Source organism: Suncus etruscus, chromosome 1 (assembly GCF_024139225.1).
Source record: "Suncus etruscus isolate mSunEtr1 chromosome 1, mSunEtr1.pri.cur, whole genome shotgun sequence".
Classification (NCBI taxonomy): Eukaryota; Metazoa; Chordata; class Mammalia; order Eulipotyphla; family Soricidae; genus Suncus; species Suncus etruscus.
Window position 1 is genome coordinate 198,365,155 of NC_064848.1, and position 14,007 is coordinate 198,379,161.

Sequence of the window (14,007 nt, forward strand, 5' to 3'; positions counted from 1 at the left end):
ATGAAATTTGGGGAAGGGGGTTGGGCCACATTGGGCAATGTTCTATTACTCTTGGCTCTGTAATCAGGAATTACTCCTAGTGGCGTTCAGGGGACCAAATGGGATATCAGGGATTGAACCTGGGTTGTTCACAGGCAAGGCAAATGCCCTTTCCACTGTACTATCTCTTTGACCTTCCATAAGTTATTATTTTATCAGAATCTTCCATATTCCTTGGGCTGCTTGGCTCAGTGGTGGAAATCCTGGGCTGATGAGGTGAGAGTCTCAGGGGAGATCAGGCTTCCATTCTCTGCCTGCTGAGGTAAGAGAGACAGACTATCTATTATGGTTGGGCTCTGGCAAATTGCTCCAGTGAATTTGTCTCTTGAGACCTCAGTTTCCCTCCCAATGATAGGGGAGTAACCATGTTCTTGTGAGATTTCCAGAGCTATGGAGCTTGTCCAGGGAACACAAATGTCTCTTCAGAGGAAATGGGAAAAGGTATTAGATTGGTTTTATTCAGGAGGAAATGGGAGGCTGGAATATACCCTTAAGTGTGTCCCACTGCATTAAGGCCTTGTCATGGCCCTGAGGAAAGGCAAATTGACCTGGCCATCTGTGATTACCACACAGGAACTCTCACAGGGACTGTTACACAGATCTGGCCCTGCCTCTGTATGAAAACCTCAACATTGTGGAGCAGCCGGTGGACCTTAGCAGCCTGGCTCAGAGATACACTGAGAAGGCAAGCCAGTTCATCCAGGAGGCCAGGTGAGCCTTTGTACCCCAAGTGCTGGTCCCCTCTCCCACCCATCACGTGCGTGGGCTCAGTACCAAAATCCTGACCCAATTCCTGACCCAATAGCCTAATCTTTCACCCATAGTATCCTCTAAGCTCATTACAAAACCCTAATCCCAACTTTAATCCTAAACTTAACCCATCTACCTACTCACCCACTTACAATGCCATCTGAATTCAGCTCACCAAACTCCACATAAACCCTAATCCCCCAAAAATTAACACATTTTTTGTTTAATTACATTTCTTTATTTTGGACATAGTGGTTTATAGTTGTTCACAATACAGTTATTTTGCATTTAATATTTTACCACAGATATAAAATTCTCCCCAAACTAGAGCTGGAGCAATAGCACAGCAATAGGGCATTTTCCTGGCACACACCAACCCAGGACAGACCAGGGTTCCATTTCTGGCATCCCATATGGTCCCCTGAGCTTTTCAGGAGCAACTTCTTTTTTTTTTCCTTCTACTTTTTAGAACACCACCCCCCCTTCACCAGTGCAACATTCCCACCACCAATGCCCCCTAGTCCCTCCTCCCCCAACCCCTGTCTGTATTCTAGAGAGGCATTCTACTTGTCCTACTCATTAACATTATGATGGTAATTGTTAGTGTGGTTATTTTTCTAACTGCACTCACCACTCTTTGTGGTAAGCTTTATATCATGAGCTGGTCCTTCTGGCCCTCATTTCTGGGGATTATAACAATGTCTTTTATTTTTCTTAAAACCCATAGATCAGTGAGATTGTTCTGTATCTTTCTCTCTTTTCCTCTGGCTCATTTCACTCAGCATAACAGTTTCCATGTACATCCATGTATAGGAAAATTTCATGACTTCATATCTCCTGATGGCTGCATAATATTTTATAATATTCCACAGTTTCTTGAGCCATTCATCTGTTGAAGGGCATCTTGGTTGTTTCCAGAGTCTGGTTATTGTGAATAGCACTGAAATGAATATAGGTGTGAGTAAGGGATTTTTGAATTGTATTTTTGTGTTCCTAGGGTATATTCCTAGGAGTGGGATAGCTGGATCATATGGGAGCTCAATTTCCAGTTTTTGGAGGAATCTCCATATTGTTTTCTATAAAGGATGAACTAGATGGCATTCCCACCAGCAATGAATGAAAGTTCCTTTCTCCCCACATCCCTGATTGTTCTTGTTCTTTGTGATGTGTGCCAGTCTCTGTGGTGGTACCTCATTGTAGTTTTGATTTGCATCTCCCTGATTATTAGTGATGTGGACAGGAGCAATTTCTGAGTGCAGAGCCAGGAGTAGCCCCTGAGCACTGCTGGGTGGTCCAAAACCCAAAATAAAAATAAAAATAAAAATAAAAAAAGACCTCCCCGAACAGGTCATCAGTTTACCAACCTCTCCAAAACCTGCTTGCTCCTTGGCAGGTAGACATAATTTGCTTAACATTTTGTGTACAGGGAAATCAGAATTAAAATTATGGGATATCATGCAGCTACGTAAGTGGTCACAAGGTTCACAAATTTGAGGATGTGTAGTACTGGGTTTATGAGTTTTTTTTTTTGTTGTTGTTGTTATTTTTGTTTGTTTGTTTTTGGGTCACACCCAGCAGCTTTCAGGGGTTGCTCTTGGCTCTGTGCTCAGACATCACTCTTAGCAGGCTTGAAAAACCATGGATGCTGGAGATCAAACTCGGGTTTGTCCCAGGTGGGCAGCATGCAAAGCAAATGCTCTCCCATTGTGTTATCTATCACTCTGGCCCCTGAGCTTATGAGTTCATAAGGCAACAGCGATGGTTTATAGGGGTTTATAGGGTTTACAGGGGCCCTCTGAAGGGCCCCAGTTTGATGAGCTGCTAGGTATCCATGAGTTTTTCCTACTAGTTGGGCCTCTTGATAGTTATATGCTCAGACATGGTGGCTGCCAGGGGTATCTGGAAGTACAGAGGTATGGGACTGGGGGAGGCAGCCAGGCCTGGCTCCAGAGCTCCCTGGAGATGTCAGCCACAAAATCAACCTCCCTGGAGTGTTTGGCAGGTAGAGGTTTCTGCAGACATGAGTGGAGAGACCAGGCAAATCAGTTTCTAATACTTAACCCTAACCCAAATCCCAAACCAGGGAGCTGCAGTATTAGCACAGCAGTAGGGTGCATGTCTTGCACATTGCTGACCTGGGATAGACTTGGATTTGATCCCTGGCATCCCATGTGATCCTTCAAGCTTGCCAGGAGTGATTTCTGAGAGCAGAGTCAGGAATAACCCCTGAGCATCCCCGGGTATGGCCCCAAAACAAAACAAAACAGAGCCAGAGAGATAGCATGGAGGTAAGGTGTTTGCCTTATATGCAGAAGGATGGTGGCTCGAATCCCGGCATCCCATATGGTCCCCCGAGCCTGCCAGGAGCGATTTCTGAGCATAGAGCCAGGAATAGCCCCTGAGCGCTGGCGGGTGTGACCGAAAAATAAAACAAAACAAAACCAAACAAAAAACAAAAAACCCAAAAACAAAACAAAACAAAACAAATTTCAACCCAATTGTTCTCTAAACTCAGTCCCCTAACCCTAACCCTAATTTATTTATTTATTTTTTTGGTTTTTGGGTCACACTCACCAGCACTCAGGGGCTACTCCTGGCTCCACGCTCAGAAATCGCACTTGGCAGGCTCCGGAGACCATATGGGATGCCGGGATTCGAACCACTGTCCTTCTGCATGCAAGGCAAATGCCCTATCTCCATGCTATCTCTCTGGCCCCTATTTTCACTTTTTTTTGGGGGGAGGGCATACCTGATGATACTCAGGGGCTATTTCTTGCCCAGTGCTTAGGGGATTAGGTGGACTAGGTGCAAGATATATCCTCTGGCCTTTGAGCCATCCTTCTGGCCCTTAATTCTCACTTTAACGAAAGTATTAAGCTTCATTTCAACCTTCCCACTTACCATGGCCTTAGATCCCCAACCCAACCCTCACACTCACCCCAAATCTCACTCACTTTGACCCTGGCCTCAGCATTGTCAGAGCCATGGGCTAGGGGATTCCATTGCCCAGCCATGATGGACACACCCTTGTCTCCTATAAACGAAACTTGAAAACACAATCCCTACTATTTCTCCAACATCTCCAAACCCTGGTGGGATGTTCCTCAGGTATATGTGTCCCAGGAACTTTGCCACATTCTTGCTCCAACTCATGCTCTGACTAACCATGTGCTCCCCTCTCAGGAAATGAGGGCCAGTACACTCTTCTGGGCTCCCAAACATCACTGGGATCCATCAATGGGCAGTGATTACTCATCTATTTTTGCTGCTGTAACACACTCACCACCTACATATTAGCACAAACCACAACCATTCATTCTCCAGAGCCTCAAGAAAGTTGTCAAAAATAAGTCTTAGGGGCTGTTGACCAAGTGTTAGCAGAACCACTTACTACTTCTGGAAGCTCTAAAAGGTTCTGGTCTTTGCCAGTTTCCTGGTTCCTATCACCTTGGTTTCTATCAGTTTCAGGATCTCTGTCTCTCCTTTTGAAGTCTCTGTCCAGTCTCTGTCCTTTCCTGGGGGCTGCTGACATTGTCTGGCTATTATGCCCCTGCCTTTCTGTCCCTGACTCCTGCTGTTCCCCACCCCTGCCATCTACTCTTCTGGAATCACATCTTCCCATCTCTCTCATAGAAGGATGCCTGCGATGACATGGAGGCTCTACCAGGAGAACCCAGAACAACTGTCTCAAGATCTTTCATTTATTTGCCTTATAAGTAGAGAGCCCCCTTTGCCATATAATGGGGAAGCTCCCAGATCCCAGGGAGCAGACCCTGCCTGAGCTTACTTGCAGTAACTTTTGCAGGATCAGACAGGAACCCTGGAAGAGGAAGGCAGACAAGGAAGAGATCAAAGATAGCCGTGAGGTTTGTGGTGTGTTAGCAACCTCATGCCCCACCCAAGCATCCCCAAGGACATTTGGCTGCAGCTGCTGAGGGAACTTCTCTGTGGGATTGGAAACCTCGTGATCAGTTCCCTTTCGTTTCACAAAAGGTCCAGGATACCAGCCCCTGGCTTGACCTTTGATCTTCAAATGTTAGAAATGACTAATTAAAAAAAAAAAAAATCACCAACCCAAGTAAGCAGAAGCTGATCCAAAACCACTAAGAGTGTTTCTCAAGTTTGTTTTGTTTTTGTTTTTGTTTTGTTGTTTTTTGTTTTTTGTTTTGTTTTTGGGCCACACCCATTTGACACTCAGGGGTTACTCCTGGCTATGCGCTCAGAAATTGCTCCTGGCTTGGGGGACCATATGGGACGCCGGGGGATTGAACCTCGGTCCATCCTACACTAGCGCTTGCAAGGCAGATACCTTACCTCTAGCGCCACCTTCCCAGCCCCTACAAGTTTGTTGGATACATGATGCATAGGTGTGTGTTTGTGTATACGTACATGTATATTTGTGTGTGTGCATGTTATCTGTGTGCTTTTTTGTTGTTGTTTTGTTTTGAGGCCACACCCAGCAGCGCTCAGGGGTTACTCCTGACTCTGAGCTCAGAAATCACTCCTGGCAGGCTCAGGGGACCATATGGGATGCTGGGAATCGAATGTGGCTCCGTCCTGGATGGGCTGCGTGCAAGGCAAACACCCTACCGCTGTGCTATCACTTTGGCCCCATGTATGCATTTTTGTGCTGATCTGACGTGGGCAATTGGTCCCTGGTCCCTGGAAGGGTGAGAAGTCTACTGTGGGTCATTTCTGGAAAGATCACCAGAAGGTTGGATAGAACTAGATAGAACTGTCCTTTCCAGGACAGCGTTGTGGCAGCTTCCAAGTCTTTCTGGGTGTCAATGGAGATGGCATCACGGTGGCCGATTGCAGGATGAGGAACCTCTCTCCCGTATGGAGGGAGGAATGAGCAACTCTTGTTCTCTCCATCTTTGATGTGGTTTCTGGGATAGGTGAGGGGAAACTGGGCCCCAGCAGTGAAATAGCCCTGAGCCCAATAAGGGACCCAAACATGGTTGTGCCGGGGTGAAGCCTCATCCCCCACCCTTTCTCCCTAGGTAACTTGACCTTACTTGCAAGACCCCGCCCATTTCTGGGAGGGGTCTTGGAAAAGGTAGATAAGGCCTTTGACCCAGGGGATTGGCTCTTGCCCTTTTGGTCTTTGGCCAGCATGGAGGTCAAATGGAAGATGGCTGAAAGGAGTTAAGATGCAGGGCTAGCTAAGAATAGCAAATGCTTGAAAGGTTATGATAGAGGCCACACATGTGGTGGATAGGGTATGAATAAAGTTGATGCTTCCTGATGCCTGTCTCTGGATGAGTGATTCCGCCATTCACCTAAACCTGGGTCCCACCAGCTGGATGGGGGTTGCGAAGCCACGTGGCCTGGGATGGCAGAGAAAAATTTCTTCATCCTTCACTATCCAGCACCTTTGTTATTTATTTAATGCAACACCCGGGATGGCTTAATATTTGCTCCTTGGCGAGGGGTGGGGGAGCTGTAGCGATAGCACAGTCATAGGGCGTTTGCCTTGCAGGGACTCTAGTTCGATCCCCAGCATCCCATATGGTCCCCCAATCCTGCTAGGAGCGATTTCTGAGCACAGAGCCAGGAGTAAACTCTGAACACTGCCGGGTGTGACCCAGAAGAAAAAAATACATATTTTCTCCTTGGGACCTGTTTAACCACTCACTGGTTAGTCAGATAAAAGACAAATCATTGGGATAGGGGCACAACGGAGAGGGCATTTGCCTTGCACATAGCTGACTTGGGGTTGATCCCTGGTATCTCATATGGTCCCCCGAGCCTGCCAGGAGTAATTTCTGTCAGGAGAACCTACAGGGTGTGGCCAAAAAACAAATAAAAAACCCCAACCCAACAAACAAGACAAATTGTTGCACAATCTCCTTTTGGGAGGGGAAATATCTGCTAATTTATTATTAGCGAATCACTTCTTTTTTTCATTTTGTTTTGTTTTGGTTTTTGGGCCACACCTGGCAGTGCTCAGGGGTTAATCACGGATCTGCGCTCAGAAATCACTCCTGGCAGGTTCAGAGGACCATATGGGATACTGGGGATCGAACCCAGGTTCGTTCCAGGTCAGCCACATGCAAAGCAAATGTCCTACCACTGTGCTATCGCTTTGGCTAGCGAATCACTTCTTAAGTGAATAGACACATATGAATCCTGTTGTTGGCTTTTAATTCAGCAGAAAACAATCCTCAGATGTGCTGTCATTTTTTTTTTTTTTTTGGGCCATTCCCAGTGGCGCTTAGGGGTTTCTTCTGGCTCTGCGCTCAGAAATCACTCCTGGCAGGCTTGGGGGACCATATGGGATGCCAGGAATTGCATCAGGGATTTGGTTTGGCTGTGTGCAAGGAAAATGCCCTACCCCTGTGCTATCACTCCAGTCCCAGTTGTACTAATTTTTTTTTTTCTGACTTGCCAGTTCATCATGCTTTCCCTGGGGCCAGTCCTCCCTGCCCCATAGACCCTCTTACATCTGGCTCTTCTCCCTTCCAAGAACTGCTTATGAGAAATTCCAGGAGGCTCATAAAAGTCTTGGATTCCATTCCCATCCCACATGATCTTTTGAACATCCCTGAAGAGGCAACTCTAAGCCCAAGGGAGTAGCCCTGATGCACCACCAGGTGTGGCCCCAAAGCCCTTTTGACATCCCCAACTTTCCAGAACTTTCTAGAAAAGGTTCCTACTCCCCTGGCAAGCCCTTCACCCCAGGACTACTTTGAAAATTTCTTCTCTTCCAGTCTTGTATTTAGGTTTGTAATCTCTCGAGATTATCCTTGATTTGATTTTATTAACTTATTATTTCCTGGGCCTCCCAAACTGTGCGTAGGGGGCTGAGGGGCTCTCCTGGAGAGACTCGACCCACCAAACCCTGCAGTTCAGTGCTCAGGCAGAGGCCATGTCTGCCAGTGCTGCCTAGGATCAAATTTTGGTCCTCACATAGGCTGGCCATTTACCTCTGACCCTAGAATTAGTGCCTCAGCCTCTAGATTTGAAATTTTTATTTGTTTGTTTGTTTGGTGCGATACCCAATGGTGCTCAGGGTGACTCCTGATTTTGTGCTCAGGAATCACTCCCAGGGATATTTGAGGATTGTAAGTAGTGACTGTGTGTGTGGTTAGTGCTTAAATTTCTGTACTATCACTCCACCCTGATTGGATTTATTTTAATCTACAAAAGAGACTGAGTAAGGATATGTAACTGCTCATTTGTGGGATATAATAAAGGATATTATGATATTAATATCCAGAGATAATAAGAGACGAGGGCCAGGAGGACCAGTTCATGGGAGGAAGCTTGTCACAAAGAGCAGAGGAGTGCAGTTAGGGCAGAGAAGGGACCACTGTGACAATGAGAGCTGGAAATGATCGCTCTGGACAAGAACTGGGTGCTGAAAGGAAATAAAATGGTAAGTATGATGTTCCTTCAGTAACGTTTAGTGTGTGCTGCTACAGTGTTGAGAGAGAGAGAGAGAGAGAGAGAGAGAGAGAGAGAGAGAGAGAGAGAGAGAGAGAGAGAGAGAGAGAGAGAGATGTCTTCCCCAAAGGCAGGCAGGAGGGGAAAACTGGGGACATTGGTGGTGGGAAATGTGCACTGGTGAAAGATGTTGGACACTCTATAACTCTATAACTAAAACTCAATCATGAACAATTTTGTAACTGTGTATGTCACAGTGATTCAATTACATTATTTATTAAAAATAAAATGAAACATAAAAGAAAACAAAATATATATACATATATACATACATACATATATATTTATATATATATATACATATATAGTACCTTGGGCCAGGCTTGGGAACTAGATGCATTGCCAGGGATCAAATCAGGCTGCTAAAAGGCCAGCACTAACCTCTGGGTTTTCTCTCTCTCTCTCTCTCTCTCTCTCTCTCTCTCTCTCTCTCTCTCTCTCTCTCTCTTGCTTTTTGCCCATACCTGGTGACACTCAGGGGTTACTCCTAGCTATGCACTCAGAAAACTTCCTTGGCTTGGGGGACCATATGGAACACTGGGGGGTCGAACCGTGGTCAGTCCTAGGCTAGTGGGTGCAAAGCAAACACCCTAGCTCTTGCGCCATCGCTCCAGCCCCTTCTCTCTTATGTTGGGGGCCATACCCGATGCCACTCAAATGTTACTCCTGGCTCTGTGCTCATAAATCACTCCTGACAGGCTCGGGGGATCATATGAAATGCAGGGGATTGAACCTAGGTCAGCCGTGTGCAAGGCAAATGCCCTACCCGCTGTACTATGGCTCTGGCCCTCCTTTTTTTTTTTTTTTTTTTTTGGTTTTTGGGCCACACCGGGCGGTGCTCAGGGGTTACTCCTGGCTGTCTACTCAGAAATAGCTCCTGGCAGGCACGGGGGACCATATGGGACACCGGGATTCGAACCAACCACCTTTGGTCTTGGATCGGCTGCTTGCAATGCAAACACCGCTGTGCTATCTCTCCGGGCCCTCCTTTTTTTTTTTTAAGTCTCTCCATTCTTATGCATTAGGCTTTGGATCATACTGATGGAGTTATATAGAGGTATGGATAGGCTTTCTGCAATGCCATCTTTATTAATTTCAACATGGCATCTGATTCAGGGACAGATGTCCACCTTGAGGTAACCCCATCCCTACTTCTGCTAGCAAGTAGTACAGATATTTAAAAAAAAAAAAAAAAAAGAACATAGTACTGTTGGGGTCGGAGAGATAGCATGGTAGGGAGAATCTTTGCCTTGCCTTGCATGTGGCCACCCTGGGTTTTATCCCCAGCATCTCATACAGTCCCCTGTTACCATCAGGAGTAATTCCTGAGTGCAGAGCCAGGAGTAACCTCTGAACACTGCTGGATATGGTCCCCAAGCCAACCTTTACTGGGATTTGCTATCATCCTCACTCTATAAAAGATTAAGTTTCCTTGAATATCCTGGGGTGTACAGCTGGAATAAACAATTCCTAGAGTGTGGGTACAATTCCCCCAATCTGTAAATGTCCTTGTCTTGCACTGTTTTCTCTTTCAGTTTGACCTCAGATGCTGTGTTGATGGAGTTGGATTATGGGTGGAAGTTTGGCAATTTCTATTGAGATGGGACAGTGTAGCCCAGGCACAATGGAGGTCTAAAATTGGTCACCAGCAGTACCCCTTGAGAGCCCAAGTTTGTAGCTTTTGCCCATTTCTGTGGTGTACAAGCTGATTTCAAGCTTCACACACTGTTGCTAAGGGTGGAGCTCGAAAACTGTGGTAGTCTTGCTGGTGGGGCATTTCACACACTCAGATATCATGGACTCTGTAATTTCAAGGGCAGAACTGAGGGGGCAGAGTAATAGCACAGCAGATAGGAAATTTGCCTTGCATGTAGTTGATCTAGGTTTAATTCCTGATATCCCATCCCATATGATCCTCCGAGCCCACCCAGAGTGATTACTGAATGCAGAGCTAGGTGTAACCCCTAAGCATGGCCGAATGTGACCCAACCTCCACCCCCAAACAAAACAAAACAAACAAAAAAGGACAGACATTGGGGCCAGAGCGATAGCATAGCAGTAGGGCGTTTGCCTTCCTTGTTCGAGCGAGGTCAGATCTGTAAGTGAGCTGGTGTTGAGACCCTTCTTCAGCCTTCACTGCATGGCACTTATTTTTTTTTATTGGAAAGGCATTTTAATTCCTTTTCAAAAATATATAGCAAGCATATATGTGGGTATCCCCTCCCCCAACTTCTTGTGTATCCCACCTGAATGATCAGAACCGCTCACACCTGGAATAGGCGGGAAGAAGAGTCTGTCTGGGGGGAGAGAGGGGATAAGAAGGAGAGTTAGAGAGAGAAGAGGCAGATGCAGTTGCGATATGGATAGCAGCAAGGGTGAGTCAGCAAGGAAGCCTGGAGAGCAGCTGAGGGGGAGACAGGCAGAGAAAGCCAGAAAAGGAGTGGAGAAGTGGCTGCTTGGAAAAGGCTTAGCATAAAAGCCATGTGAGGAAATGTACATGGCAGCTAGGACCATGAAAGAAAACTGGCTGACTCCTGGAACTTCATCTGATGGCTTTTTGAATTTCTCTGCCGTCACCCTGCAACCTTCAGACCCGCCAGGCCCTAAGGGCTGTAGGAGCCGGGCCAGGCCAAGCAGAGAAAGGCCTCACCATCCCCTTACCAACACATGTGGACTGTCTCTTTATATTAAAACAACACATATATATTTTTTCTTTTTTTTTTTTTTTTTTTTTTGGTTTTTGGGTCACACCCGGCGGTGCTCAGGGGTTCCTCCTGGCTGTCTGCTCAGAAATAGCTCCTGGCAGGCACGGGGGACCATATGGGACACCGGGGTTCGAACCAACCACCTTTGGTCCTGGATTGGCTGTTTGCAAGGCAAACGCCGCTGTGCTATCTCTCCGGGCCCATATTTTTTCATTTTTATCAAGACCAACATGAATCACAAGTCTTTCACAGTTGTGTTCTAACCAACATGAATCACAAGTCTTCACAGTTGTGTTCTAGGTACATAGAGACAGTGAAGTAGGGCCATTTCCACCACTAGTGTTGAAAAGGGACATGAATGAGTTAAAAAGTTTAAAAAGTCTCTGCATATGCCCAGAAAGCCCCCAAAAGGTTAAGGTGACCGCAACTGAAAATTCACTGAACCTGTGCAACCTGTTAACCTGTTATTGTGTCTGCGATAAATGTTCCAAATGTTCCCTGAAATGTAAAAGTCACTAAACTTCCTGAATTCAACGGTCATGCTGTGTTCTGTAAATTTTCCATTGTCCTGGAGTGTTATAAAAGAACTGCTGGATTTGGGATCCAGGCGCTCACCCTCTAGCCATATGGCCATGCTGGGTGCCCAGGCATATATGCTTGAACAATAAACCTTTTGCTTTTGCATGAACTTCGAGTCTTGGTGTCGTGAACAGCTCTCCGGTCCTTTCAGTGTTTGTTGACTTCCCTCACCATAGTTCCCAGCATGCCTCCTATATCTCCATCCTTAGCCCGCTGGACTGCTAGTGTTAACAGGTCCCTTTTGTATGTAGCTTGTTGTAGTTTGGGTCTCTTGATTCTATTGTTGACTTTGGTTTGGGTATATAGGTCTGACCATTTTTTATTTCCACTCAATGCTCCTGAGACCGGTTGGCCCCTGGATCCCCTCACTTTATTTTTTCTTGCATGTGCACTTTCGAGGCACCCCCTGTTCCTCATTGGGTGGTCCTGAGTCACTAAGGGATGGAAAGATGCTGAATGGACTGGAAAACTCATTCATTCCCCGCTCTCTCATTGCAGTGCCCTCGGAAAGCCCTTCCTGCTCTACGTGGCCTTGGCTCATATGCACGTACCCTTACCCAGACCCCAGAACTTGGCCATCTCTGGGGACCTAGGGCCCTATGCGGCGGGCCTCCGGGACATGGACAGCCTGGTGGGCCAGATCAAGGACGAAGTTGACCGCACAGCCAAAGGAAACACACTGCTGTGGTTTGCAGGTGAATGAGTCCAGCCCAGCTAGCTTTGGCGAGATATTTTTTGGAGAAGGTCACACCAGCAGTGCTCAGGGGCTCCTCCTGGCTCTATGCTCAGAAATCACTCCTGGCAGGCTCCGGGGGACCATATGGGATGCTGGGATTCTAACCACCGTCCTTCTGCATGCAAGACAAATGCCTTACCTCCATACTATCTCTCTGGCCCCTAGCCTTGGTGAGATGTGTAGGATAATCCTGGTGCTGATTCAGGCAAAAGAGCGAATGGGCTAGCAGTTTGCTTCTGTGATCCTGTTGAACTGAGGTCGGGGTGGGGGGTGCGGTGGGGGGGAGGGCTTCTCAGAGCGGGGGTGCTCTTACCCTGGCTAGGACTCAGGGGCTTGAATGAGAAGCAGTGTCTAGGGACCTCAGGGATTGAACTCACATTTGCACAGATAGCTGGTTTCCTGCTGTCGATACCACCCCTCTGGATATTGCTCCTTTTTTAAATTAAATTTGTTTTAGGGCCACACTAAGTGATGCTCAGGCATAGGCTTAGTCTGCACTCAGGAGTTAGCTCCTGGAGGTGCTAGGGGACCAGGTGGAATGCCAGGGATCGAAACCGAGTTAGCTGCATGCAAAGCAAATGCTCTCCCTGCTGTACTACTGCTCTGGGCCTCTGGCTATTGCTTCTGATTGGCCCTGGGGTTCCTGCAGTGGCTCTGAGCTCTCATGTCATCAGATTCCCCCAGCTTTAAGATGATGTTTGTTCCCTGATCACCAGCTCAACCTTAGGAGCTGAGCCAATGAATCATGTAAAGGTCCAATCCTGGAGGCCAGAGTGATAGAGGATAGTGGATAGAGCCCTTACCTTGCACGCAACTGATCCTGATTTGATCCCTGGTACTACATGTGGCTCCTCAGCCCTGCCAGAAGTGATCCCTGAGCTCAGAAACAAGAATAAGCCCTGAGGACCGCTGGGTGTGACCGTAAGTCCAAAACACAGCACCCTCCTCCAAATCAAACTTGTAAGAGCTTGTAAGAGGATCAACTCCCTAGCATGTTTGGATTACAAGCTCATGACTGGAAAGCTCTGGATGCATTTTTGCTGCTCAAGATAAGCAGGATTTATGGCAGAAATGCCAAGGTAGTGGGCCCGGAGAGATAGCACAGTGGCGTATGCCTTGCAAGCAGCCGATCCAGGACCAAAGGTGGTTGGTTCGAATCCCGGTGTCCCATATGGTCCCCCATGCCTGCCAGGAACTATTTCTGAGCAGACAGCCATGAGTAACCCCTGAGCACTGCCGGATGTAACCCAACAACTAAAAAAAAAAAAAAAAAAAAAAAGGAAATGCCAAGGTGGGACCTTTTTGGGGGCAAGAACTGCCCTGTGAATGGCCTTTGATCCTGTCCCCCACTAGACTCAGGTTAATGGGGCTAGAGGAGACAGAACTGACCCAAAGGAGGGTCACTGACTCAGTCTGTTGACCGGACTGTGTTGCTTCTTTCATTTCCAGGAGACAATGGCCCGTGGGCTCAGAAGTGTGAGCTGGCTGGCAGTGTGGGCCCTTTCACAGGATCATGGCAAACTCACCAAGGTAGGGGGCCTCGACTGGGGTGGGGGATCCCATGGTGGTGTCCAAGTGGGGATGTGGGAGTCTGACTTTGGGAAAAGTGATGAATGAGGGGCAAGGAGCTCACCAGTGTCCCACCTTGAGCTGGAACAAATGTGGCTGGAGAGGGTCCAGCTGGACCACCCTTTCCTTTCTCCCTCTCGAGATTCATTTTTCCCATGCCAATCACTGGTCTTCCCAACA

At 47.2% G+C, this 14,007-nt stretch overlaps 1 protein-coding gene across 1 annotated transcript in view; it reads left to right on the plus strand.

Annotated features, from left to right (window-relative positions):
• Window positions 1–14,007, plus strand: part of ARSG (arylsulfatase G) — a 94,557-nt gene that overhangs the window by 38,624 nt on the left and 41,926 nt on the right. Inside the window, exons 6-8 of the mRNA XM_049779483.1 lie at window positions 613–750; window positions 12,021–12,217; window positions 13,708–13,788. Of these exons, the coding sequence (XP_049635440.1) occupies window positions 613–750; window positions 12,021–12,217; window positions 13,708–13,788 (416 nt within the window). The remainder of the gene's footprint in view (window positions 1–612; window positions 751–12,020; window positions 12,218–13,707; window positions 13,789–14,007) is intronic.